This window comes from Lygodium microphyllum, chromosome 10, assembly GCF_053477565.2.
Source record: "Lygodium microphyllum isolate KBCC chromosome 10, Lygodium_microphyllum_v1.1.10, whole genome shotgun sequence".
Classification (NCBI taxonomy): Eukaryota; Viridiplantae; Streptophyta; class Polypodiopsida; order Schizaeales; family Lygodiaceae; genus Lygodium; species Lygodium microphyllum.
The window spans coordinates 76,396,776-76,423,225 of NC_141144.1; the positions used below are offsets into that span (position 1 = coordinate 76,396,776).

General features: G+C 44.2%; 1 protein-coding gene across 2 annotated transcripts in view; it reads right to left on the reverse strand.

Moving 5' to 3' along the window:
- The window catches only part of LOC148030185 (uncharacterized), a 32,218-nt gene extending 6,404 nt beyond the window's left edge, over positions 1-25,814 (reverse strand). Inside the window, exons 1-3 of one of the 2 annotated variants that reach the window (XM_087686459.1) lie at positions 25,544-25,814; positions 25,084-25,330; positions 24,684-24,964 (exon numbers count right to left, since the gene is read on the reverse strand). In XM_087686459.1, coding sequence (XP_087542585.1) covers positions 24,684-24,964; positions 25,084-25,329 — 527 coding nt within the window. In that variant the 5' untranslated portion in view covers position 25,330; positions 25,544-25,814. Of the gene's footprint in view, positions 1-24,683; positions 24,965-25,083; positions 25,382-25,543 lie in introns of both variants that reach the window. The other variant, XM_087686458.1, reaches the window with a different exon arrangement.
- Positions 25,815-26,450: the final 636 nt, after the last annotated feature.

A 26,450-nucleotide genomic window follows, 5' to 3' on the forward strand; every position in this document is an offset into this window, starting at 1 on the left:
GAGGGGTTTCTTCTAATGTGAACGCACTTCCGTGTGTAGGTCTACATAAACTTAGGGTTGTACCTTGTACTTTCATTCCTGTGATTCATTTTAGTGAAGGTACTCTTGCATGCTAATTTGTGTATCTACTCTCATTCTGAATCTCTACTCTGCTCTATAGAGCCATTGTGTCGCTGGTCTCGCCGCCATTGCTACATTTGTTCTATCGCCAGCTTTGACACATGGAGTTCCTTACAGCATTGCAGCTGCAGCTGCCATCTCTATAGCCACCTCAGCCACAACGTTTTCTGTTGCACCCTCTCTCTTTGCGCAGGCTGCACACAGCCTCTCTAACTGCACAGCTTGCACACATCTCTGATCTCCATTTTCTGCAAATTTTTGTTTTTTTTGTTTTGAGTGGGGAGTTTGCAGGGTGGGGAGACTCAGAAACTCTAATTTTTGAATTTGGGGGTTTTCAAAAATCTGTGCAATCTACACTCTTTCTTGCCCGTCTTTGCCATTTTCAGTTGTGTGGAAAAACTCAGAAACCCTAAAAGTGCAAAAATCCCAATTTCTGAATTTGGGGGTTTTTTTTAATGTGTCCATTCCAGTCCATCTTTCCCATCTCATCCCAAATTTCAAAGAAATTTTCAATTTCACATGTCCGGCGACTAGATATTTAGGGTTTTTCAATCAACCCACCCAATTTCTATAATTTCTTGAAATTTCCATGAGAAAATTTGGGGCTTTTGCTGGGTTCACCTTCCATTGCACAGATCTTCATCGAATTTGTGCAGATTCAGCAATTTCTCCGACATTTGCACTCAAAATTAGGGATTTTTGCTCAAATAGCCCGATTCAACTCCAATTTTGACGAATGTCAGCTTGCGGCCCCGACATTTCTTTGTACAAGTGCCCAAACAACATCTATAACAACATTTGCATCACTTGTAAGTTCTTTCTCACCTCATTTTAATGTTTTAGCCAATTCCTTCACACACAAGCATTGGGACAGCAGCTCCCTCGTCCATTTTTAGACAAATCTGAGAAGTTGCTTCAGTTGCACTTTGTACTCAGCATGTACAAAGGTTGGCACATAATCAGAATGAGTTGTTTGGGATGCTTTTTGCTAATGACAAGTTGGACAGTACCAACTATTCCACTTGGCCATACATTATGATGCATGTGTTGGTTGCAAAAGCACTTTAGGGAATTGTCATGGATTCAAAGGTGCAACCAATACACCCTAATGCACCCGTAAGTGCTAATGCTTCTACTTTAGGTGGTTCTACGAGCACTTCCAACTCTTCAAGAATTACTACTGCTGCTGCTCCCACTTCTAATTAGGCAGTTGGTATATGCATGATACTCAAGCACACTCTTTCAATCAAGAGACTCATTATTCCGCACACCCGCACATGTCAGAGTGCGAATAGTGCTTGGTATAAGCTCACTATTGAGAGACCACTTCTTCAATTCACACACTTCATTTAGGGTTTCGCACTCACAGCCCCAAAAAGGGCTGGTGTCCACATTTTGGCCACTTTTTCAGTGGGCACCCACACAGTGGTGTGCCACCCTAGACAACTTACGCCTATAAATAGGCACTCACTTCATTCATTCTTCACCACCCCACACCACTCTTCAATCGTTTTCACCCTTCTTCCTTTGTCATCAGACACCCTTTCCTTCTCTCCCCAACCCCTTCCACTGCCCTCGCACCCCTTTTAGGAGGACATTGTGGTTCGTGGCTTGTGGCTGCCTTCACCCTTCCTCTTTTGCTTCTAGTGCCCTATTACATCATCAGGCCTTGCATTTGGAGCATTTTCCATCTGGCGTCAGCATCATTTGCTTGGCATCAACACCCTTTTCCTTCAAGCTCCACCTTCACCTACGTTTTTCAGTCTGGAGGCCTTCTCCCTGCCTAGTGTCATCATCTCTAGCTTGGCGTCAGCATCCTAGCCTCTGGCAACAATCTCCATCATGGGGCATCAATGATTTCATCACGCATCTATCACAAGGGCTGCAGCTAGGACTTGCATTTTTGCACCCTAGCTCCTCCTCCATCACTTGGTGTCACTCATCTATATCACAAGGACTACTGGGACCTACGTTTTAACAGATTGGCTCCTCCTTCATCACCTGGCATCACTCATCTGTCACAGAGGCTGCTAGGACCTGCGTTTTTGCAGCCCGGCTCATCCTCCATCATCTAACATCATCATTATCCACCTAGCATCAGCATCTGGGCTGCTCTCCCTATGTTTGACAACTTTGACACTCTGGGATTTGTGATTTGCTGCCTAGGTCACTCTCGGGCATCAAAGGACTGTTATTCGCTCCCTCAACAACTGGTGATCATCTTCCACATCTCTAACGGCATTAGAGGAGTGAGGTCCACTCCCTCGACAACCGTCTTTCACCTTCCAATGATTACTTCAATAGCCCACAATCTGGAGGACTGTGTTTCGCTTCCTTCACTATGTAGATTTCCCACAGGTGTTGCCACCTGATTAAGACGGGACAATGTAGTTATCTTTTCAACTTTGGCTCCGCTGTATCACATTTTCTTCTCATAGCATGATTTAGTGCATTATCACCGCATTTTTGTTTCTGAGTCTCTTCTCTCTCAATGCTTGCCGTACATACTTTGTGTTGCTCCCCGCAAACCCTACTATCTCTATGCACTGTCACTTATTTTGACATGGTATCATAACATACTGTTGGAAATCAAGGCTCGCTATGCCTTTTACTATGTTCGGGTGTGAATGCACCCTTTCACTTGTTGTTCTTTATATATATTCAAAACCTAAAATGTGGTACACTAGTCTTTGTACCGAACATCAAGTGTTGTGCTCACTCTCTCACTCTACTGCTCTAAACTCTCCACACCTCACTCTCAACCCAAGAAATTTGCGCAACAAATTGGTATCACAGCACATAGGTTGTGCACGCTTCCCGAAGCTAGTGATGGGCGTCAGGCTGCATGACAAGCGAACAGGAGCTTCAATCACCAATCGTCAATATTTAGCAAGTGTAGGAGAGGTAAATGGACCAGCAGGTGTAGCGAGCAAGGAACGGGCGGCATCTTTGTCAACGCCTGTTGCAGGCGACAGGCGATAGGTTGACGCAGGCCAAATGGGACCTGCACGTGACCAAGCCTAGGTGACACGCAACCGGGTTCAGCGCGCAAACACGGCGATAGGTTCAGTGCGGACGAGACGGGCTTTGGCGGGTGCTCCAACGGGACAGGCAGTGACGTGTTCGATAGGTTACCCGTGACCAACCGGGTCACGAATCATATTCGACAGTCAACACTGTCATTTTTTTTTTGATTCATTTCAATTTTATCCCCCTCCACAACTGGGTGTTCGTGCACACATGCATAGTGTGCAAGCTTGACTTGAAAAATTGGGGCTTTTCTTGGATTTGGGAACTTTAATGCAGAAGTGGACAATCTGGCTCTAAAATTGCAAAATCAGTGCACATTTGCATGTGAAATTTTGGGGTTTTTTCACATTTCAGTGAGATTTCTTCAATTTTAGTGAAATTTGTGCACACTGGACCCGATAAATTTGGGACTTTTGCAAAATTTCATCAATTTATGCAAGAATTGCTTGATATATGCACTTGGGTACTTGAATTGATGCAATCTGAACGGATTATCCTCTAAAAATTTGGGGCTTTTGATCCAAATTGTCAAATTTTACGCGGGAATGCCTTTGGAGCAGAAATTGCATTGAAATTTTGGGGATTTCACATGTAACTAGTGGCTTGGTCTCTAATTGTGTCAGAAATTGCTTGAGGAGTGCAACACACAACATTTTTTTAATTCTGAAAATTCATTTGCAAATCTGAAATTTCTGCAATCTTGGGATTTTCATTATTGGTTGGTACTCTTGTGCACTGTGGTCACTTGTGTCACATTTGGGCTTGCCTTTGGTGACTGGTTAGTAAATTTGGGACTACAAATTATGGCTGGAAACAGTGAAAGCAGTAATCTTTTGCACATTAAGAAGCTTGAGGGTGCCCATAATTTTGCAATTTGGCAAAGACAATGCTTTAATGTCTTGGTGCAAAAGAAACATGTAAAGCCCATCAAAACAAAGGGAATCAAACCAGCAGACATGGAACAAGACGAGTGGGATGACTTGGGTGAGCTTGCTCGCTTTACCATTGAGCTCTCAGTGTCAGACAACTTGCTCTTCAACATTGAGAAGCTGAATTCAGCATATGCAATGTGGCAAAGGCTTGAAGAATTGTATGCTCAAAAAAGTGCAGCCATCAAGGTTTATTGGCTAAAACAACTGATGGACTTTCGCATGAAAGAGAGTACAGCCATGTCTGTACATTTGAATGAGTTTAACTCAATTTTCAGTTAGTTGATTGCTTTGGATTTTCATATTGATGAAGAGTTCAAAGCTACCTTCTTCTTATGCACTCTACCTGAAAGTTGGGATACTTTCAAGACAGCTTTGAGTAATTCGAATGCTCCGCTGTTATACTCTGATGTGGAGAGTTCTTTGCTGATGGAAGAACTCAATAGGCAGAATAACTCAACAAACAAGTCTTCAAATGCATTACACACTAGAGGCAGATTTCAGCATAAGAGTAGTTCTGAAAACAGAGCATGCAGAAAATCTTGTGGAAAGAATATGGAGTGCCATCATTGTGGCAAAAAGGGCACTACAAAAGGAATTGCTTTCAACTGAAGAAAGAGAAGGGCAAAAACAAAAACAATGAAGCTAACAAGGCTGAAATCAAGGATAGCCAGCTTGCCAAAAAGAGCAATGTGAAAATAGAAGAGGTTAATGTAGTCACTCATGATAATGACAACGATGGTGATATACTTCTTGCTTCTTCTTTGGATGCACATGCATTGATTGCAGATTCTAAGGATGATATTCACACTTGGATACTTGATTCAAGTGCGTCCTTTCATGTCACACCACATTATGAGTGGTTCTCTAACTACAATGGTGGTGTACGTGGTGTTGTCCACTTGGGGGATAACTATGCATGTAAAATTGCAAGCATTGGCAGTGTGAAACTGGAATTTCAGCATGGCTCCGTGTTTGTTTTGCAGAATGTGAGACATGTACCTCAGCTCAAGAAGAGGCAACTAGATGATGAAGGCTCTCACACCACTTTGGGGATAGCCAATGGAAAATATGTAAGGTGATACTTTGTATCCTTTGCATGTATCTAGTGTGTGTGACCATGTTGTCGCCATAACTGAGCAGCCAAGTGTTTCTTTGTGGTATAGCCGGTTAGGACACACATGAGTCAATCTGGAATAAAAGTGCTCTCTCGTTTGGGTTATTTACCGTCTTTGAGGTATGCTAATTTTGAACAATTTGATCATTGTATTTATGGTAAACATGCTCAACCGTCACACAAAAAATCTGTCTCTAAAGTCTTCACCCTTAGAGTTAGTACATTCAGATGTATGTCAAATGCCAAGATTATCTCTAGGGGGAAAGAAGTATTTTACTACCTTTGTTGATGATGCCACACGCAAAGTATGGGTTCATCCGATCCGTCGCAAAGACAAGGCCTTGGATAAATTTAAAAAATTCCTAACACTTGCTGAAAATCAAACCAACAAGACGTTAAAATGCCTTTGCTCTGTCAATGGTAGGAAATATGTGTCCAAAGCCTTTCAAGACTTTTGTGACAGCAAAGGGATTAAAAGGGAGCTTATTGCTCCTCATAATCCGCCCCAAAATGGTGTTGCAGAGCATATGAATAGAACCATTAAAGACAAGGTCCGTACAATACTATCACATGCTGCTTTACCCCATGGTTTTTGGGCAAAGGCTATTATGATAGCCGTACACTTAATTAATAGGTCACCAAACAGGTCTTTGCGGGGGGGGGAAGGGGAGGGGGGTTCCCTAGAAGCGTGGTCCAACAAGCCACCTTTATATGCACACTTGAAAGTGTTTGGCTACGAGGCATTTGTGCACATACACAAGGAAGAATGCAGCAAACTTGAGCCAAAGTCCTGTAAATGTATTTTCCTTGGATATGGTGCCGAAGGTGAAATGGGGCATAGATTATGGGATCCCGAGAAAAGAAAAGTAGTACGCAGCAATGATGTCATCTTCCGGGAAGATCACATGCACAAACAGCCCGAAAGAAGAGAAGCGGTTAGAAGGGTTGTATTTCGGGAGGATGTACCAATAGGACAACAAAGAATGCCCGTTAGACAGCAGCAAATACCTACTAAAAATATCCCTGAAAATGCAAGGAATGATGTTGAAAATGATCAGCAGGATCTTGCCCATCATTACCACAAATTCAGTAAGAACATGTGCACCTGGAACAACCTGAATCATCTATACAACAGGCTGAACCTGCAGAACAGCAAGCTGTTAATGCAGATTTGCATGCTCAACAGCCAGCAAATTTTGACCACTGGGTCCGTAGGTTGACCAAAGTGCAAAAACAGCCAAATAGATTTGTTCCTGGAGTAAACTATGTGGCTGATTATGTCATGTTAACAGATTGTGGTGAACCGTCATGCTTCCAAGAAGCAATGGAAAACAATGCTATCAGAAATGAAATCTCTCATGAAGAATGGCACTTGGAATTTGGTACATTTACCAAAAGGACAAAAAGTGCTACCCTACAAATGCGTTTACAAAATGAAAGCCACTTCAGGTTCTTTGCCAAAGTACAAGGCACGCTTGGTTACTAAAGGGTATAAGCAAGAACATGGAATTGATTTTGATGAAACCTTTTCTCCTAGTCATGCTCATTGGGATGCAGCAATGGATGAGGAGATGGCTACATTAAAAGGCAATAAGACTTGGGATTTGGTACCCTTACCTAAGGGTAAGACAACTATTGGCTATAAGTGGGTTTACAAAGTCAAGCATAATGCAAATGGTTCAGTTAGCATGTATAAAGCTAGGCTAGTTGCAAAAGGCTATGCTCAAACATATGGCATAGATTATCAAAATGATTACTTTGCGAACCATCTTGGGCTTGGTTACATCTGAGGACATGAAACTCATACAGATGGATGCAAAAACCGCATTCTTACATGGTGATCTGCATGAGGAAATCTATATGCAGTAGCCTGACGGTTTGTTGCAAAGGGAAAAGAGCAGATGGTATGCAAACTCAACAAAAGTCTATATGGACTGAAGCAAGCACCACAAGAATGGTATCACAAATTTGATACATTCATGCAATCTCAGGGATTTCATCGTTCTCAAGTTGATCACTGCTTATGTACCAAGACAACAGCAGAAGGCAGCCTTATTCTCTTGGTTTTGTATGTGGATGACATGCTAATTGCAAGCAAGGATGTTTATGCCTTGGACTCCTTGGAGCAGAGTCTATACAATAGCTTTGATATGAAAGAACTTGGTGAGGCAAATCACATTCTCGGCATACGTATACTTAGAGACAGATCAAAGGGTCTTCTTTATCTATCACAGCAGGAGTATATTACGAAAATTTTGCAACGTTTCAATATGGAGGGGGGGAAAGCTATTAGTGTACCATTGCCTCCATATGTGAAACTTAGTGCAGATGACAGCCCTACATCACATGATGGAAAGGCTGAAATGGCCAAGATACCCTATTCTTCAGCTCTTGGTAGCTTGATGTATACTATTAAAACCAGCCTTCCTTCTTGGAATGGGTGGTGATAACCTGATTTAAGAGTTAATTACAGCAATAAATAAATGCACATAAAATGAAATACAGACTTTACCATAACATTCTTGGACAGTAGACACCCTGTTGGCCCCAAAATTGGCGCCCCTTGCGGTATTTCTTTAGCTTTCATTCAATTGGAAGAAGTACAACTTGAGATTCTTCAATCTCCTCCTGCTAACCAATTGCTCTTGCTATCATAAATGACCAGCAAGCCTTTTGGGTTATTTGCCCCTTGATTCACCCAGGACTTCTTCTCCAATTTGACCCTTGGCCGATCAAATGCTGCCCCAAATCAATTCGGGATGGGCTGGCTCCTGAAATCCCTTGATAATCTTCAATTATCTGCTGCTGATTTCAGACCAAAACAGCTTTACATCAGACGTTCGAGATGACGGATTTGGGGCTTCTTCATTTCTTGTTGGGGCACGAGATTTATCAGTGTCAAAGGGGGATTCGCATCTCTCAGCAGAGACACATTCAGGAGCTCTTGGTGACTTTTGAGATGGAGACTTGTTGGCTCATTTCTACTCCTATGGATCCGAACTAGAAGGCCACTTCACACTCAGATTCTCCCTTGACGGCTGCTTTCCGCTACCGTCACTTGATTGGATCCTTGATTTGGCTTCTTACTACTCGTGTTGATCTTTGTTTTGCTGTGGGTCTTTTGGCAGGGTTCATGAGTGAACCCACCCAAGTGCATTAGCAGGCTACCCTGAGGATTCTTCGGTATTTGAGAGGGACCTCTAACTTAGGGATTTCTTATCCCGCAGGTACAGATACTTCAGCTCTTGTTCTTGCAGGTTGGAGCGACTCGGATTGGGCTGGTGATGTGGACCATCGGCGGTCTACGACAAGTTACTGTTTCACCTTGGGTACAAGTGTTATCTCTTGGAGTAGCAAGAAGCAACCCACGGTAGCCCTTTCTTCTACTGAGGCGGAGTATCGGGCTGTGTCTTCCATCACATGTGAGGTTGTGTGGCTTCGAAGATTGTTGAAGGAGCTTGGCTACCCCCAGTCTCATCCTACTACATTGCAGTGAGACAATGAGAGTTACATTGCCTTGGTGCGGAATCCTGTATTCCATGCCCGGACGAAGCACATCGAGATCCAGTATCACTTCATTCGGGAGAAGCTTCTGGATGGGACCAATGATGTGCAGTACTGCAAGACGGAGGATAATCTTGCTGATTTGTTTACAAAAGAACTTCCCCAGGCTCTTCTTCGGTAGCATTCCAGATCCCTCTATCTTTTGACCCGTCCAAGAAGCCAATCATTTCCTGGACAGTCGTACGGCAGAGGACATGTCAACAATTGGACACTTTACTGTCTACACAGGCAGTGTACAGGTGTCACGTGGCACAGCAAGTACAAGCGCCACTTTTTATGGACAATCGAACAGATTTTGCACTTTTTGAGGTGCAGTTGGTTCCATTTAATGCAGCCGAACTGCTGCTGGTGATTGCTCTTTTCTTGGCTATTTATAGCCAGTTCGTGGCACACTCCAGCATTCATTCATTCATTCTGATCTTGAGATTTGTTGGCTGAGACAACTGACGGAGATTGTCTTCAAGATGGAGACACACGCAGATATTTCCTCTGCCCCCGTGTATATTTCTGCACTCCTATACAGCATACTACACTGCAGATTTTCTGCGTTACACTGTCTCCTTTTCTCTCTCCCTTTTCTCTCTGTGTTCACTCTCTCTCAGTCTTTGTCCTACGCTTCCGCATTGCTGCACTCTGACACATACAAGGGCATCACAATCAACTACACATAATACATCAGCCTCTGTATCTGAAAGTTCTTCTATGACCACGCTAGAGGCCACATTGGCCTTCTCTTTGCCTTTGGTTGTCTCCGATACATCTGTCTTTTCTTCCTTCTTTTTATCTCCTGCATTCTTCTCTCTCTTGTTCCTTCTTGTAGTACCTGCAATCAGGTTTCTTGTGGCCCTTCCGACCACAGTGATAGCAAGTAATGTCACTCTTTTCCTTTCCTTTGCTCTTGCTTCTGTTTCTCTGCCCTACATTTGCATTTTTCTTTTCAGCCCTTCCTCTTACATTATAAGCTGAGTTGTTGCCTTCTCCACTAGACATACATCTAATTTCTTCATTCAAGATAGAACCCCTCACCCCATCATATGAGAGATTGGGATTGTTGCTGAGTGATACCACCAAGGTTTCCCAAGAGTCCGGTAGTGTCATGATCAAAAAGATCGCCCTCAACTTATCATCAAAGTCCAAATTTTGCATCTTTGAGCTGATTTAGAATCCATGTAAATGCACTCAAGTGCTCAGCAGGCTTTGACTCATCCAGTTGCATATTCACCAACTTGCACATTAAATGCACCTGATTAACAGGTGTGGTGATCTTATAAGTGGTTTTCAGCTTCTCCCATATTGCCCTTAATGTCTATCAGAATGTCATCAGTGACACCCATCTTTATGTAAGCCACAGCCTTTTTATTCACTCTGGCCCAATCTGCATCAGACATTAGTGCGGGTTTATTTTCCTGCAAAGCATCCTCACAATCCTTTAGGAACAAAATGCCCTACATACGGTCTTTCCAAAGATCAAAGCCATGACCATCAAACCGTTTAATTTCCATCAAACTCTTGATGTCTGAACTGGAAGAAGTTGCAGCCATTTTATCACGATCACAAGAGTAAATGCATTAACTAGTAAAAACACAAGCTGTACCAGCAAAATGCACTATTCTTTCTCAACCAGAAGTAAATTTCTATTGTTTGTACATGAACTACTTTGTGACACACAGTCGTCCATACATTATCAAAAATCCATCTCTTAGCACAAAGTGTCCATGCCTTTAGCCATTGCAAAGCTAATCGTAAACATTAGCAAAGTCCGATTCAGCAACATATTGCTCTTTTATGGCATCCAACTCAATGTGATAAACCATGCTGACGGCTGAACTTTGTGGCTTACGTGACAGTGCATCAACCACAACATTCTTTTTACCATCAATATGTACAATCTGAAAATGAAACATAGAGAGAAAATTTGCCCATCTCATATGCTTCTCTGACAACTTTGTCTGCGTCAGAAAGTACCTCAAAGTTTGATGGTCTATCTGCACTGTAAAATCAGCCCCCAACAAATAATGTTTCCACGTAGACAGTGCATGAATTACAACCAAGAGCTCTTTCTCATAGACCTACAAACTCTTTTCTGCACCATGGAGAATTCGGCTCTCATAAGCCACAACTCGATCGTCCTACATAAGAACAGCCCCAATGCTATTACCACATGCATCACATTGAACTATGAATGACTTCCTTAGATTAGGTAACACAAGTACAGGATCTAAAGTCATCTTTTCCTTCAACTGTTCAAATGCTGAAATTTCCACTGCTATCCATCTAAATGGCACATCCTTCTTCTGCAAGGCATGCAATGGAGATGCAATTTCAGCAAACCCACGTGCATACTTCCTATAGTAAGAACATAAACCCAAGAAGCTACGGATCTCATGCACGTTCCTCAAAGGTGACCATGATCGTATTGCTTTAACCTTTGCAGGGTCCATGCGAATACCATCAGCCGATACAATATGCCCCAAAAAGTGGATTTCATGCAAGAAGAATTTACTTTTCTTGTCATTGATAACGAGTCTATGGTCATGCAGCTCATTGAACACAGCATCCAAGTGTTTTCTATGCTCTGCCTCGTTCTTTGAATAGACAATCGTGTCATCAAAGAAAGTGCTCACAAATCCTCTATGTGGCCTGAAGATACGATCCATCATCCGATTAAAAGTGGCAGGAGCATTCATAAGTCCAAAAGGCATAACAAGAAACTCATACAATCCAAAAGATGCCCTAAAAGCTGTCTTAGGTACATCTTCAGGTCTAATGCGTATCTGATGATACCCACTTTTCAAATCTATACGGCTAAATATGGCTGTCCCTTGCAGTCTATCCATAACATCATCGATCCCAAGAAACTCATACAATCCAAAAGATGCCCTAAAAGCTGTCTTAGGTACATCTTCAGGTCTAATGCGTATCTGATGATACCCACTTTTCAAATCTATACGGCTAAATATGGCTGCCCCTTGCAGTCTATCCATAACATCATCGATCCGAGAAATCGAAAAGCAATTATTTATTGTGATCTTGTTCAGAGCACGATAATCAATGCACATACGCCATGAACCATCCTTTTTCTGCACCAGAAGCACTGGAGAATTTTTAAAAAAAAAGATGAGATGGGCTGAATCAACCCTTTTTTTGACAGCTCATTTACCTAAGTCATAATCTCCCCCCGTTGGGCTACACTAACTCTGTAGGGTGGCTTATTAGATGGGCTACATCAAGGAATAAGATCTATGCCATGATCTTCTGGCCTTTCAAGTAGTAGCTGTTAGAGATCAGGTCATAGCCTGATCAGGGGCAGCAGGCTGGTGCAGTCGGACTGGCAGTCGGACTGCACAGTTGGACTGCCACGTGGCAGTCCGACCTGCAGCAGCCAGTCGGCTGCATTTAATGCAGCCGCCTGGCCATTTTTGGCGCCCTCTTCTGCCCCGTTTCTCGGCTATTTATACCTGGAATTCTCAGCAGTCTGGTACACTTCTCTGCTCGCAGATTACAGACCGGTGACACGCGCAGATTCCGTCTCTGTTCGCAGATTTCAGACAGCAGACAGTGCAGACTGCAGCGGACTTCGAGGTGGACAGCAGGTTGCATCGTCGAGGTGGAGACACGCAGTCCAGCGCACTGCGCCCGTGTATATATCTGCATATCTTTGTATTCAGCATTCTTTATACAGCAGATCTTCATCGTCCACTGTCTCTTTCTCTCTCTTCTCTCTCTGCGTTCTCTCTCTCTCAGTCCTACGCTTCCGCACCGCTGCACTCTGACATGGTATCAGAGCAGTGTTTGAGGGCTGACTGAGCGCAGAATCAACCTGAAGAGGAGTTTCCATCGCGACAATAATTTGCGTTTTTTGCGTTTAAGGGCAGACAGGAGGGCTGCGCCTTGGAACAAGGCTGAAACGAGTGTGGGCGCACAGGAAAGGAGTACAAGTGGTGGATTTGCTGCTGTTTACTGCTGTTTGATGCGGAGGAAGTTTGAGTTTTCAGCCTACAAGTGCAGGTTTTGCTTTTTCATCGCCTCTGGCGGGTGAAGAAGCTTCAGGACGCGGAAGAGCCTTAGCAGGCTGAGTTTTCCCAGTCAGAGGGGGCTGCTTTTGCGTTTGTGAAGGCATTGCAGGTGAAGATGTCTACAGAGATTGACTTGGAGTTCCAGGCGATTATGGACCGGAAGGTGCCTGTCTTACCGGCTCTTCCTACAGATCAGAAGCTCGACGGCGATAACTACCGCATTTGGCGCGTCATGATGTTGGCCATTCTTGAGTCCTATGATTTGGCGGAGTTGGTACAGGAGGAGATTGACCGACCCTCGGTAAGAGATGAGTCCAAACTCTCTTCCGATGCTCGTGCGGAGTTGGCCAAGGCCCAGTTTCATTGGGACAAACTGAATGCCAGGATTCGATCCTTTCTCTTTCTATCATGCACTGCCGTGATCGCTCACATCGAGCACTTGATGGTGGCTCGGGAGATATGGCTGGAGCTTGATCAGATGTACAATCGGATGACCCTTATGAAGCGGGTTTCTTTGGAGGTTCAGATGCGGACCTTGTCCGTAAATAAGTCTTCTTCGCTACGGGAGCACATTAACAAGCTAAGGCAGCTACAGATGCAGGTTCAGAATGCGGGGAAGCCGATTTCCTCCGAAGACATGGCGATCACACTATTGTCCTAGTTGCCGCCACGATTCGGTACATTTTACTCTGCCCTTATTGCTTCGGGGCGAGAGTCTACTCTTCGGTGGGAAGAGTTGGTTCCTATGGTCTTGGACCAAGAGGAACAGTTAAAGGGACAGAATGCTTCCAAGTCGGAGGCGCTGACAGGTCAAGCCTCTCAGAAGAAGGGGAAGGACCAAAAGAAGAAGAAGGGGGATAACAAGTCCAAGAAGGACAAGGAGAAGGACAAGGACAAAGACTCCACATGCCATATTTGTGGAAAGACTGGCCATTGGAAGAAGGATTGCCCTGACAAAGACACGAAGGACACCAAGAAGAAGGACACCAAGGATTCTAGAGCGGTGGCTGCACCCTCATCAAATGCATTTCTTCATCTAGCTGTCATTGAGGACGCTTCACCGAATGCTTCTGATGCTGCGATGACGGCTCCCCAGGCTCGAGAGTGGATTGTTGATAGTGGTGCCTCACGGCACATGACTCCTTCATCAGATGGTATTGCCCAGTTGCGACCCTCGCGTGGGCAGATTCTCATTGGAGACAACTCTTCAGTTTCTGTTGCAAGTCGGGGTAAGATGCAGCTTATTCCGGATGGACGAGGTGGTACCTATACCTCAGAGGTTTTGCATGTACCAGGATTAGGGTACCATCTCCTTTCAGTTCATAAGATTTGCTCCCTTGGTCTTCTGGTGGAGTTTGACAGTACTACGGTGCGAGTCCTTGATCGTGGATCGAGGAAGGTTCTCTCATCCGGATATGAGAAGAACGGCATTTATAAACTGAAGTCTTCCACCGCCCTCTCTACTCTTCTTCTTACCTCTCAGTCACAGTCAGAGTTATGGCATGCTCGGTTTGGTCACCTGAACTATGACTATCTTCGGAGGGCGTCACATGGACAGCTTGTTCGAGGGTTGCCGGATATAGTGGTGAGCCAGCAACCATGTGTCTCCTGCATACCGGGGAAACAGCATAGGGATGCCATTCCCCACACAGCTTCGCAACGGTCTACTTCACCGATGGAGCTAGTATCTACGGATCTATGTGGCCCTATGAGGAATGAGTCCCTGCATGGGAGCTCGTACTTCATGCTGATCGTGAATGACTACAGCAGGATGACATGGACCTACTTTTTGGCACTAAAGTCAGAAGCTTTCTCGCACTTCAAGGATTGGCTTCTCTTTGAGGAGAACCGATCGGGCCGGAAGTTGAAGACCTTGCGATCCGACAAGGGAGGTGAATTTGTGTCTAATGAGTTTGCTCGGTTTTGTGCAGATAAAGGAATTCACCAGGAGTTTGCCAATACCAACACTCCTCAAGAAAATTGTATTCTTGAACGGAAGAACCGCAGTGTGATCGAGATGGCGCGCACCATGATGGAGCACCGACGGACCCCTCAGTTCTGTGGGCCGAGGCTGTGGCTACTGCAGTCCACACCCTTAATCGATCCCCTACTTCGGCCGTGGAAGGGATGACCCCATTTGAGGCTTATTTTGGGACGAAGCCAGATGTTTCTTACTTTCGGGTCTTTGGGTGTGATGCCTATGTTCACATCCCCAAGGCTCACCGACTGTATGATCCCGTCAAGCGGGATGTGTACACTAGCCATGATGTGCGGTTTGTGGAGGTTCCGGCTACTTCAACGGGTGAGGAACATCCCGTTCTTGGAGATCCAGGGGAGAGTTGGGCTCCTTCTACAGTTCCACTGGAGCCCGTGCCTTTTGATTATGATTCTGTTTCTGACACAGAGTCTACTGTTCCACCGGATACCTCTGAGGAGTTACCACCGGTGGATATTCCAGATTCTTCTGCTGATGGAGAAAGACGAGGGGAGGTTCGGCCTCCTCCTCGCTGGGCCCGTGACACACTCCGTGACTCAGGGATCGAGGGGGTTCCTGAGGAGTGGGGACCGCAAGATGGTCCGCGGCGGTCATGGAGGCACCAGGCATATTCTACGGAGCTTGTTTGCTCCAACTATTGTTTGATGACCCGTGTTATACAGGATCGAGAGCCCACCTCCGTGAAGGAGGCTTTACAGTCCGCACCATGGAAGAAAGCTATGGAAGCCGAGTTGGAGGCTATTGAGAGGAATGGCACTTGGTCACTCGTGCCTCGCCCCCCGAAGAAGAAGGTGATTGGAGTCAAGTGGGTCTTCAAGACCAAATACCTAAGCGACAGTTCTTTGGATAAGCACAAGGCTCGCCTTGTTGCTAAAGGTTTTGCACAGCGCCCAGGTATTGACTGTCATGATACTTTTGCCCCCACAGCTCGTATGGCGACCATTAGAGCTGTTCTTGCTTTGGCTGGCCATAGGAGATGGCTTGTTTATCAGTTGGATGTGAAGTCAGCCTTCCTCAATGGTGATTTGAAGGAGGAGATCTATGTTGAGCAGCCTCCAGGCTTTGGATCTTCAGATGGGAAAGTCTACAGGTTGAAGAAGGCCTTGTATGGCCTCAAGCAGGCTCCGCGTGCATGGAACGAGAAGATTGATTCGTTCCTCCAATCTCAGTTGGGATATCGGCGGTCCAAGGCCGATCCGCAGCTGTATGTTCACACTTCCGAGGATGGTTATGTGCTGTTTGTATTATATGTTAATGATTTGATTGTCACAGGTGATGCTGCACAGCAGGTCCAGGAGACGAAGTCAGCTTTACATCGGACGTTCGAGATAACGGACTTGGGTCTACTCCATTTCTTTTTGGGCCATGAGATTTATCAGTCTCAGAGGGGGATCTTTATCTCTCAACAGAGATATGTACAGGAGCTCTTGGTGTCTTTTGAGATGGAGGATTGTCGGGCCCTCTCTACTCCTATGGATCCGAACTGGAAGGCCACTTCCCATTCAGCTTTTCCTTTGGCGGATGCGTCCCGCTATCAACAGTTGATTGGGTCCTTGATTTGGCTTCTCAACACGAGGGTTGATCTATGTTTTGCTGTTGGGCTCTTGGCAGGGTTCATGAGTGAACCTAAGACGGTGCATTGGCAGGCTGCTCAGAGGATACTTCGGTATTTGAGGGGGACGTCTGATTTAGGGATTCATTACCCCGCAGAGACAGATGGGTCAGATCTTGTACTTGCAGGTTGGAGCGACTCGGATTGGGCCGGTGACGTGGACCACAGGCGGTCTACTACAGGTTACTGTTTTACTTTGGGTGGAGGTGTTATTTCATGGAGTAGCAAGAAGCAGCCCACGGTAGCCCTTTCGTCTACTGAGGCGGAGTATCGGGCCGCGTCTTCCACCACATGCGAGGTTGTGTGGCTTCAGAGATTATTGGAGGAGCTTGGGTGCCCCCAGACTCGTCCTACATTGCTGCGATGTGACAATGAGAGTTGCATTGCCTTGGCAAGGAACCCTGTTTTTCATGCCCGGACGAAGCACATCGAGATCCAATACCACTTCATCCGCGAAAAGCTTCTGGATGAGACCATCACTATGGAGTACTGCAAGACGGAGGACAATCTTGCGGATTTGTTTACGAAGGCGCTTCCTCAGGCTCTACTTCGGAGACATTCCAGATCCCTCAGGCTTCTGCCCTGCCCAAGCTCTGAGAGGGGGTGTTAGAGATCAGGTCATAGCCTGATCAGGGGCAGCAGGCTGGTGCAGTCGGACTGCACAGTCGGACTGCCACGTGGCAGTCCGACCTGCAGCAGCCAGTCGGCTGCATTTAATGCAGCCGCCTGGCCATTTTTGGCGCCCTCTTTTGCCCCGTTTCTCAGCTATTTATACCTGGCATTCTCAGCAGTCCGGTACACTTCTCTGCTCGCAAATTACAGACCGGTGACGCGCAAATCCGTCTCTGTTCGCAGATTTCAGACAGCAGACAGTGCAGACTGCAGCGGACTTCGAGGTGGACAGCAGGTTGCATCGTCGAGGTGGAGACACGCAGTCCAGCGCACTGCGCCCGTGTATATATCTGCATATCTTTGTATTCAGCATTCTTTATATAGCAGATCTTCATCGTCCACTGTCTCTTTCTCTCTCTTCTCTCTCTGCATTCTCTCTCTCTCAGTCCTACGCTTCCGCACCGCTACACTCTGACAGTAGCTACCCTCGAAGTGACTGAGAAAAGCAATCAGCATACATTTTCAGAAATGACATGCGATCCTTCTCTAACTTAGACATGTTCCCAACATTCTCACTATCATCTTTATCCTTAGAAAAAACTAAGTATGCTGAAAGATGATTTTTTATTATTTTAGAAATGGCAACTGCAGACACAACAGGGACAGATTCACCTTTTAACTTTACATCAAGTGTGAGTACCTTTCCCATATGATGAATAGTGATCTTTTTTGCACAAGAATCAATCATTGCATGCATATGGTGACACCATGGCATACCAAGCAATACATCACAACCCTCAAGTGGAGCAATGAAGAACTCTTCGTTGTCCACATATCCTTGTATATGCAATCGAAGCTTTCCAATGAGCAGTGTGACAGGCTCTACATGGCCTTTACATGCCATTCCAACTTCCCCCATGGGTCCCATCTCATCCTCTCTGATGCCTAGACGGGCGGCCATGTCCACAAAGATGAAGTTGGCTCGTGCACCATTATCAAAGAAAATCAATGTATGTTGATCCCTAATTTTGCCCCATGCTTTGCACAACTCAATAACGTCATCATTAGGCTGATCACTAACAACATCGAGCACCAATCCCACTGATGTTTTGGACTTCTTTCCTTTAGAATCTCCCTGATTTTCTGATTTTCAAGCTTGCTGCCTATTGGGACAGTCCCTTGCAATATGACCCTCCTATTCACAAATAAAACATTTATTTGCAACCATCAATTCCCTACGTTGGGCCAATGAACCTCTTTTCAGGCTGATTTTCAGATCTGCCCCTTTTCTCAACCTTAAAACAACTTTTTATTTGGCTTCTCCCCACTCTCTAGGAAGCCTGAATCCTTTCCATGCAGCAAAGCATTGGCTGTAGCAGCAGTCTCTATAAGTTGAGACATGCTAGACATTGTGGATTTAATACAAAAATCCCTCATTCCTTTGGGCAGTCCACAAACATATTTTTCCACTTGCTCATGAAGGGATACGAGGCAATAAGAAGTAATAGGCAGCAATGCATCCCAAAACTTTTTATTATATTGCTCCAAATTCTTACATTCCTTAGCATCCAGCTTATTCCAAACTGTCATGATGTCCGCCTCAAAGGTACTTGTCAACCAATTCGATGCAAATATTTGCTTGAATTGTACCCAGGTTGACAGTGCTCTACCTTGCATCAAAAGAGTGGACCACCACTATAATGCATTCCCTTTCAAGAAAGTGGCTACCTTTCGAATCTTTGAGGACTCCGTGAAGTTCCCCCCTGAATAAGCTGCATCAAACTGTTGAATGAAAGTCAAAGCTTTCGGCCTATCTTGTACACCGCTGAAGGACTTAAACTTCGCTCATTTTCCACCCTCATCATAGTCTTTTGCTGCCCCTTTGGGTATCAAGTTGTCATACACTGGCTGCTGCAAAAAGGGTGCCTTTGTTGAATTTACATCAAAACCAACACCAAACGGAGCATTTGCATGACCAAAATTCATTCCTTCAGCCCCATAAGCATTCGGGGGTACAAATGCAATACCAAACATGCTACTTTGTGCCCCAGGCATTAAGCCAATGCTGCCATACATAGGGTTTTGCATATTTCCAGCCATACCCGAATACATTGGGCCTTGCACTCCATGCATTGGTTGCTGCATACCATAGGGATTTGTGCCATACATTCCTGTATGCGGTCCTTGTCCAACCATAGCATGAAAAATGGTGCTTCCACCAAAATATCATGGCTGCCCCATCATAGCATGCATGCCTGGATATCCAAAATTCATTGGATTGGCACTTTTGTGATGGCCTTGCACTTGCATTCATTGCCCCGTAAGTACCAATTGTTTTATTTCATTAACATCTTTGGGAGCTTCAAATGAAGGGTTTGGCATTATCTTCAGTGCATCTTGCTATCCCGAAGGTGTAGAAGACATCTTCTTCTTCTTGCCTTTGTTGTTCTTCTTTGGAGCATTCAAAAATCGGGTAAATCGAGGATCCTTTGCCAATTCAGCAAAGAGATTTGCTGCTCTCCTCATCCGATTCTTGAATTGGTCATCAAATTCCTCTTCACTTTGCTGGTAATCAGCCTCCTTATGCCCTGAAGGCCGTACATCTTGCCCAACAGCAACATTTTCAACTTGTTGTCCATGGTCTGAGCCTTGTCCAAGGTTAGGCATTGCATTTCCTTCATTTCTATGTGAACGTTCATACTAAGAGGCATCATCATTGCTTGAATCCATCTCACTGTATGAAGACATATTGCTGTAATTTCTCAACAGAGAGAAAAAATCAGCACTAGCACAAAGCTTTGGCTTGCAATCAGGTGCCTCGGGCCCACCAAATCAAGGGATTGAATGGTATCCCGACACTGGAACCATGAAACCAGCCTTCCTTCCGTGGATGGGTGGTAAATTCCTGATTACAACTTAATTACATTAGCAAACAATTAATGTGAATCTGAAAATACAAATTTACCTACTGATCTTGGACAATGCACACCCGATTGGCCCCAAAATTGGCGCCCCTTTCGGTATTTCTTTAGCTTTATTGAAGAAGAAGTTGATTTACAGTGGGATTCTCCCAATCCCTTTCAATATTCCAACTCCCCTTGCTGTGATGAATCACCAGCAAGTCTTTAATCTGATTTGCCCCTTGATTCGAGCAATCAATTGGCCTTCACCCGCTTTGATGGAGATGAAAAATGCCCCAAATTCAATTATTTGTTGGTCCCTCCACTTGAATAGGCTAAAAACAGCTTCAGCCCTCTTGAATCCAAGTCTTGGAGCTTCCAATTTCTTGCACGCTTCCCAAGGCTACTACCAAACCCTAATTTCTGCTGCAGATTAGAGTTTACAACAGAGAAATTTGAAATTTCTCAACCTCCAAGGGTCCAAATGCTGAGATCTTCGTAGCAAGGCTGTGAAATGGCTAGGAGATGAGAGGAAAAGCTATAGAGAGAGAAAATTCAGAGTTTTGTCGCGAAGAATGACTATAAATCAGTCAAGTGCAGCTGTTGCCCTGCCACAACAGCATCTAGATGCAAAGAACTGAAGAAAATCAGTCATTTACTGCTGCTGCCCTGTCTCAACAGCCTGTAGATGCTATCTCCTGCTGTTGATTGGTCTTCATTTGCCCCTAGCTGCCTCAGAAAGGTCCTCCATTGGATGCAAATCAAACCAACAACCTCTCCTCTCTCTCTTGCAGGCTGAATTTATAAAAATGCTTCTCTCCAGCCTCTAAAGATATTTTTCAGTCTTGTATGGGCATTTTTGACAAGTAGCAACCTTCTCAAATGGTTTTTTCAGCATTTTTCATAATTAAATATTAATTTTCAATCTTTAAATACCGAAAATTAATCTAATAATTATTTTGGTGCCCTGAAAAATAATCTAACTGGCCAATAATTAAATTGGCTAGGTAACTTCCATTCCCGAGTGTCTCTGCGTCATCTTTGACCACCAGATTGGAGTTAGGTACCATTAAACGCCATTTCTCTAGTGTCACCAACTAACACTTATGGCCAAATGAATGACCTAGGCCAACAATTGGCACCAGATACTACCAAGTACATGTGCGGCATAACCTATAGCAACCTCTGCCTTTGACATCCCGTGATTAAGACATGCCCTCTTGACATTACCACCCTTTTGAAGACGAAGGGTTGGTTTTTCTCTTTCTTTTGAATGATTATGTGAAGAGATCAAACGATGCATTTTCAATTGCTATACTCACTCTTGCAATGAAAAATGTGGAGTTATGGAATGCTAGGTACGGGTACATGAGTTTATCCAGTCTCACAACTCTTCAAATGTGTTAGATAGTTTATACTTCACCAACTTTGGATTTGATCACATTTCTTCATGACTACTCTAGGTATACTTGGGTGTATGGCTTAAAGAACAAATCGGATGTACTTTTGTGTTTCAAATATGTATTTGCAAAATTGGAAACTAAAATAAGTTTGAAAGTGCAAACTCTTCGTACAAATAGAGGGGGGGAAATACATGCCTAATGCCTTGGAGGCTTATTTATTAGACAATGGCATTGCACATCAATCTATAATGAGAATGACTCCTCAATGGAATGGAGCACATGCTCAATCATGTGGCTATAGTCTTCTCTATCTCCATCATGGACTGCTAGTAGGCTGCACACTCTCTATCTCCATCTCAAAAACCGCACTCTTATTGACATAACTAAGTGCATATTGAAGAGCAAAGGGCTGCCTTGTAGATTTTGGCTTGAAGGCCTTATGTGTGCAAATTTGAATCATGCTTCTACAAAAGCATTAAAGACCATCACACCATATGAGGCATGGTATGGCAAGAAGCCTAGTGTGGATTACTTTCATGTTTTTGGATGTGTTGCATATGCACATGTACCCAAAGAGCTTCATGGAAAGCTCAATGACAAGAAAATAAAATGCATTTTTGTTGCATATAGCCTGGAAAACAAATGGTATAGGTTGTCGCATAAGGTTTTTGTGAGTAGAGATGTCATATTCTCTAAAAATTTAGCACATATGTACGCTAAATTTGAGATGCCAACTGCATCAAACCCTTTGGATATATTTGAGAGTCTTCTTCTATATGCTATTGGTTCAAGGGCTGATTATGAACCAGAAAATTAGCAATTAAACAGCATGCTGAACCTGCCCCACTTGCCCCAATCAGCCTCTGGCTGATCCAATTTCTCCTAGGGCAATGGATGATGCAGTTGTGCAAGAAAGGATTGCTTTACATACAACCAAAACAATCCCTATATGGCTGTTACAAACCCTTGAAGATAGTCATACTAACCCTCCTTTGGATCAAGGTATACGTTCAAAAGCTAGGTATACAAGGAGGGCACATTTTGTATATATGTGCCATATCACTCATGATGAGGACACATATACTTTTGTTAGTATTCTTTTGGATGAGGATAAGATATGTAGAGGGTGCAAGTCAGGAGTGAAGAGATCAGCTCTATTGAGCAGAATAATACCTAGAGTCTTGTTGACTTGCCTCTTGGCAAAAAGGCCATTGGTACACATTGAGTTATACTCCTTGTGACATTACCCTCATCTATCTCATCATACTTCTATATCAACACCCTGGATGGTGCTATTGTACTTTGGTTTTCACTTTTTGTACAAACTCCTGAGCCAAGTCAAATAAAAAAAAAAACAGCAAAAAGCAAGAATCTAAGTTCCATTGGAGTGATCACAATCTTTATGATCATTGCAAGCCCCTAGACAGTCCATTGCACACACTCTTGGTTCGATGTCTTGACTTCACTGAGGTAAAACCTCTTGAGTGACTCAAAAAGACAATATCCATCATCTCTACAATCATGGTAGATCCCTAGGTAGTCCTGACTGATACCATTGTCCCAATGCCTTGGCCTCTATCAAGTGGGACCTTTTGAGCCAAGAATGGGACCGTCCTTTCACCCTTTTGGGCTTAAGAGTGAGTGTTATGCTACCTTAAATTGCCATTCGAATTATCATGTTTTCCTTGCAATTTTTTGGCTCTTAAAGCAGTCCCAAAAGACATCAATTTTATTGAAGCAACATTCTAACGCTATTTTAGTACAACAACAAGCTTTGAATGTTCTATAAATGGGAACTTAATATGCATTCCCACTTTCATCTCTTTTTCCCTTTACCTCACATTCACACTCTATAGTGCCAATCCTCCTCCATCATCAATCTCCTCATCATCTAGGTACTACCCAATTCCTCGCTACTGCCACCCATCTATTAGTAGCACCACCCTACCTACTTGTTACTATTTCCCATCTCCTCAAGGTGCCACCAAACTATTAGCCTGCATTTTCATGACTGCCATACCTAATTTTTGGGCCAAACAGTCTCTTTGCCTCCGCGTTCATTACCAGCTGCAATATGAACTACTCTAGCCTATTGCCTACCTGCCTAGCTGTTGTATTCTGCAGATCAGTCTACCATCCAGCTGGTTGGAGAGCTCATGCTTCTATATACACCACCTAGACAGACTCCTTCAAGACATTGGACTAGTGCATTTTGCTGTCCTCGGCTCTTTCTCAGCCCAGCAACATCCTTCATCATCGACATTGGTGGTTTGCTCAACTCACGTTCAGTTTTCGAAGGATGACACTCTATAACACTCCCTCAACCCACTTCCCCAAGCCACAATGGTTGTCAGAGAACCTCCATGTTTAGCTAAAAAAGATGCATTACACTGTCAGAGAACCTCCATGTTTAGCTAAAAAAGATGCATTACACATTAAATCTTCATTAGCTCTTTTAAAGAGCCCCAAAACTCACTGATTACCACAGTTTTTGTGTCCCATGAGCCAAAACCCTAATTTTGGGAAGATCCACATCTATAAATAGGAGGCTGCCCAGCCACTCTCCTAAACCCCTTTTAGCAGGTTCCAGCCATCAGCCCAGGCTATCCAGTGGCTGTCGAGCCTTTGCGACTGCTACCACATTAGTTCCAAACCAATATCATACATCTAGATTGATTGACAATCCACCTTGATTCCACAACCATACTTGGTTGTATCCATTGTAAGGGCAATGCCTACCAAATCTCCTTCCACATCTCTTTCAGCAGTGCAATTAGATGCAGGCCTCACAAGGCAAGTTGTCAACTGTCTAATGAGAAGCTGAACCATCAACAAGCATGCACTGATTGTGTAAGTGTTTAGCATTGTCCCCTTTGGCTTCAGTGGCAACTGCGGGAACCACCAACGAAATAATAACCTCACAATTGTCCAACACTTCACTACTAATTGTCCCATCACAAAAGTACGAAGTATGAATTACAAAACTATCAGCAAAGAAATGCCCATGTTTAACGTTAGAATCAGTCATATTATCTTGTACTATGCTAGCAGCAGTTTTCAGACCACAAGTAATCGATTATCAGTTGGCAGTAGTACACGGTCAGTACATATTCAGTACTCCTTAGGTTTCATGATCAATATAGCAGAGGTACAGTGCATTACATGTGCTAGCTTTGAATCCCTCTTAACCATCTGACTCTTAAGTGCAATAGCTGCAAAAGGCTGGGCAGGTTAGTACCAGGAATAACCTAAAATCCTGCAAATTGCATGAATAATGCACAAAGAAAGACGTGCACATATCAGAGTTCACTGGCCTCCCTTTGATTTCAAAAATATACATTCTACTTGTTTTGATCAAGTGGAGTTTAGAATTTCTTGACATACTGTGGAACACTTTGTGGAATTGGAATGAGGCCACCAGGATGAAAGGGAGCAATCACAGGAACCACTGGAACAGCAAAGATGCCTCCATTGTGAAGCCGTTGCTCCTCTGACATTGGTGCCATTAAACTTCCAGGAAATGGAGCTGGACACAAGATTGGAACCATTGACGAAAGCATAGCTGCTTGGGCCTGGTCAGGTCGTTCAGCTGAGAATTGTGGATTTAATCTTATTGCAGCTGGATCCAAAGTCCAAGGATACCACATGTTCCCAAAGGGAGGTACCTGTCCAAAATAAAAATTGCACCATATACAGTGAAATACTTCGCATTAAAAGGCTTCATCATCGATCCAAGAGAATGCAAATCTAGAATTCCAACCACGTTGGCTTCGAATTTTCTTACATTCGATGGACGTTGCCCAAAGGAGAATGGCTGCCCGTGGATGTTAGGATATGCAGCCTGACCTTGTGAGTCGGTCTTCGTTGACTTTGCACTGGAGGAATCTCCAGAACCTGTCAAGGAGCTTGGTTCGGATGGACCTGCGACATATCGATCTTCATTCAGTGGAAGAGGCTTCTCGCCTCTATCCTGAGGTTCAGCCATCTTCTCCTCCCCTCCATCCCGGAGATCTTCAGACAAACTAGGCATCCTGGAAGCAGCAAGGCTTGATCTCAAATTTTCTTACGGCATGCAAAACGTCCTGCCACAGGATAACCTTTATATCAATGGCGAAACCTTCCATATTGGCATGTCAATGGCCAATAGCTCTTCTAATGACGTTGAAGCTTTTGCTCCGAAGCTGAGTTTTCTTTCCCGTAAGAATCAAACCTTGCTGCTAAAGAGAACGCAAAGACAGCGTTACCTTAAATAGCGATGCGATCGAAATGCGAAGAGCTGTACCAAGCGCGAGTGCAGGCCAATGCCCGAGGTGCAGATATTAGGGTTAGGGGCCTTGTCAAGCGCTAACTCCCTCCGATCGTCTTACAGAAGAGACTCCATAGCCCGCCTTGGAAGAGGCTATCGAAGTCAGCTTGGCTTTAGCCGTGGCCACGTCCCTCAAGCCCCACGTCGTTGCTCCAATCATTATCTGCTGAATGGCCATGTCATCTTCCTAGTCAGCCTCCCAAAAGGCCAAAGCGGCACCCGCTCCCTTGGTTTTCTTTTGGGTGCCTATGGGTGGATTCACATGAAGCACAATAACGTTTAGACATATTCCCACTATAATTTCCATATTGTGAATTACGACTTTATCATGAGCTTCTGGGAGGGACGGAGGGATCACATAGCTAGCTAGGTCATGAACTTCTGTGAGGGAGGGATCACATAGCTAGCCACGTGCAGTTGTGGCCAAAGGACGGCCCACTCAGTGAGAAACAAGGGAAAACAACCCCTTTTTCCACATGGGAAAACGTCATAAACTTCTTCTAAAAACCAAATGTTAATGTTTTAGGTTGATCTGTTTATGTACAGATTCACACAAATGGGTCTTCTTCTACAATCGGACAAGGCTTCTCCATTATATCTCATCTCACTTAGCCCTATATATTTGTAGGTTTCACAAACTCAATGTTGCTCATATATCTTCTCTTGATTACTAAACAAGCACACCTCTATGGTTGATTAAGTTTGTAAAAACTAGTTATCTACATGGGAATAGGCAACAAGTTTCTAAAAAGAGGACATGGAGAGTTACTCAGCTTTATTACGCATTATTTAAGGTTTTGTTGGGATCGGAGACCAAAAGGGATTGGATCATCAATTTTGCTATT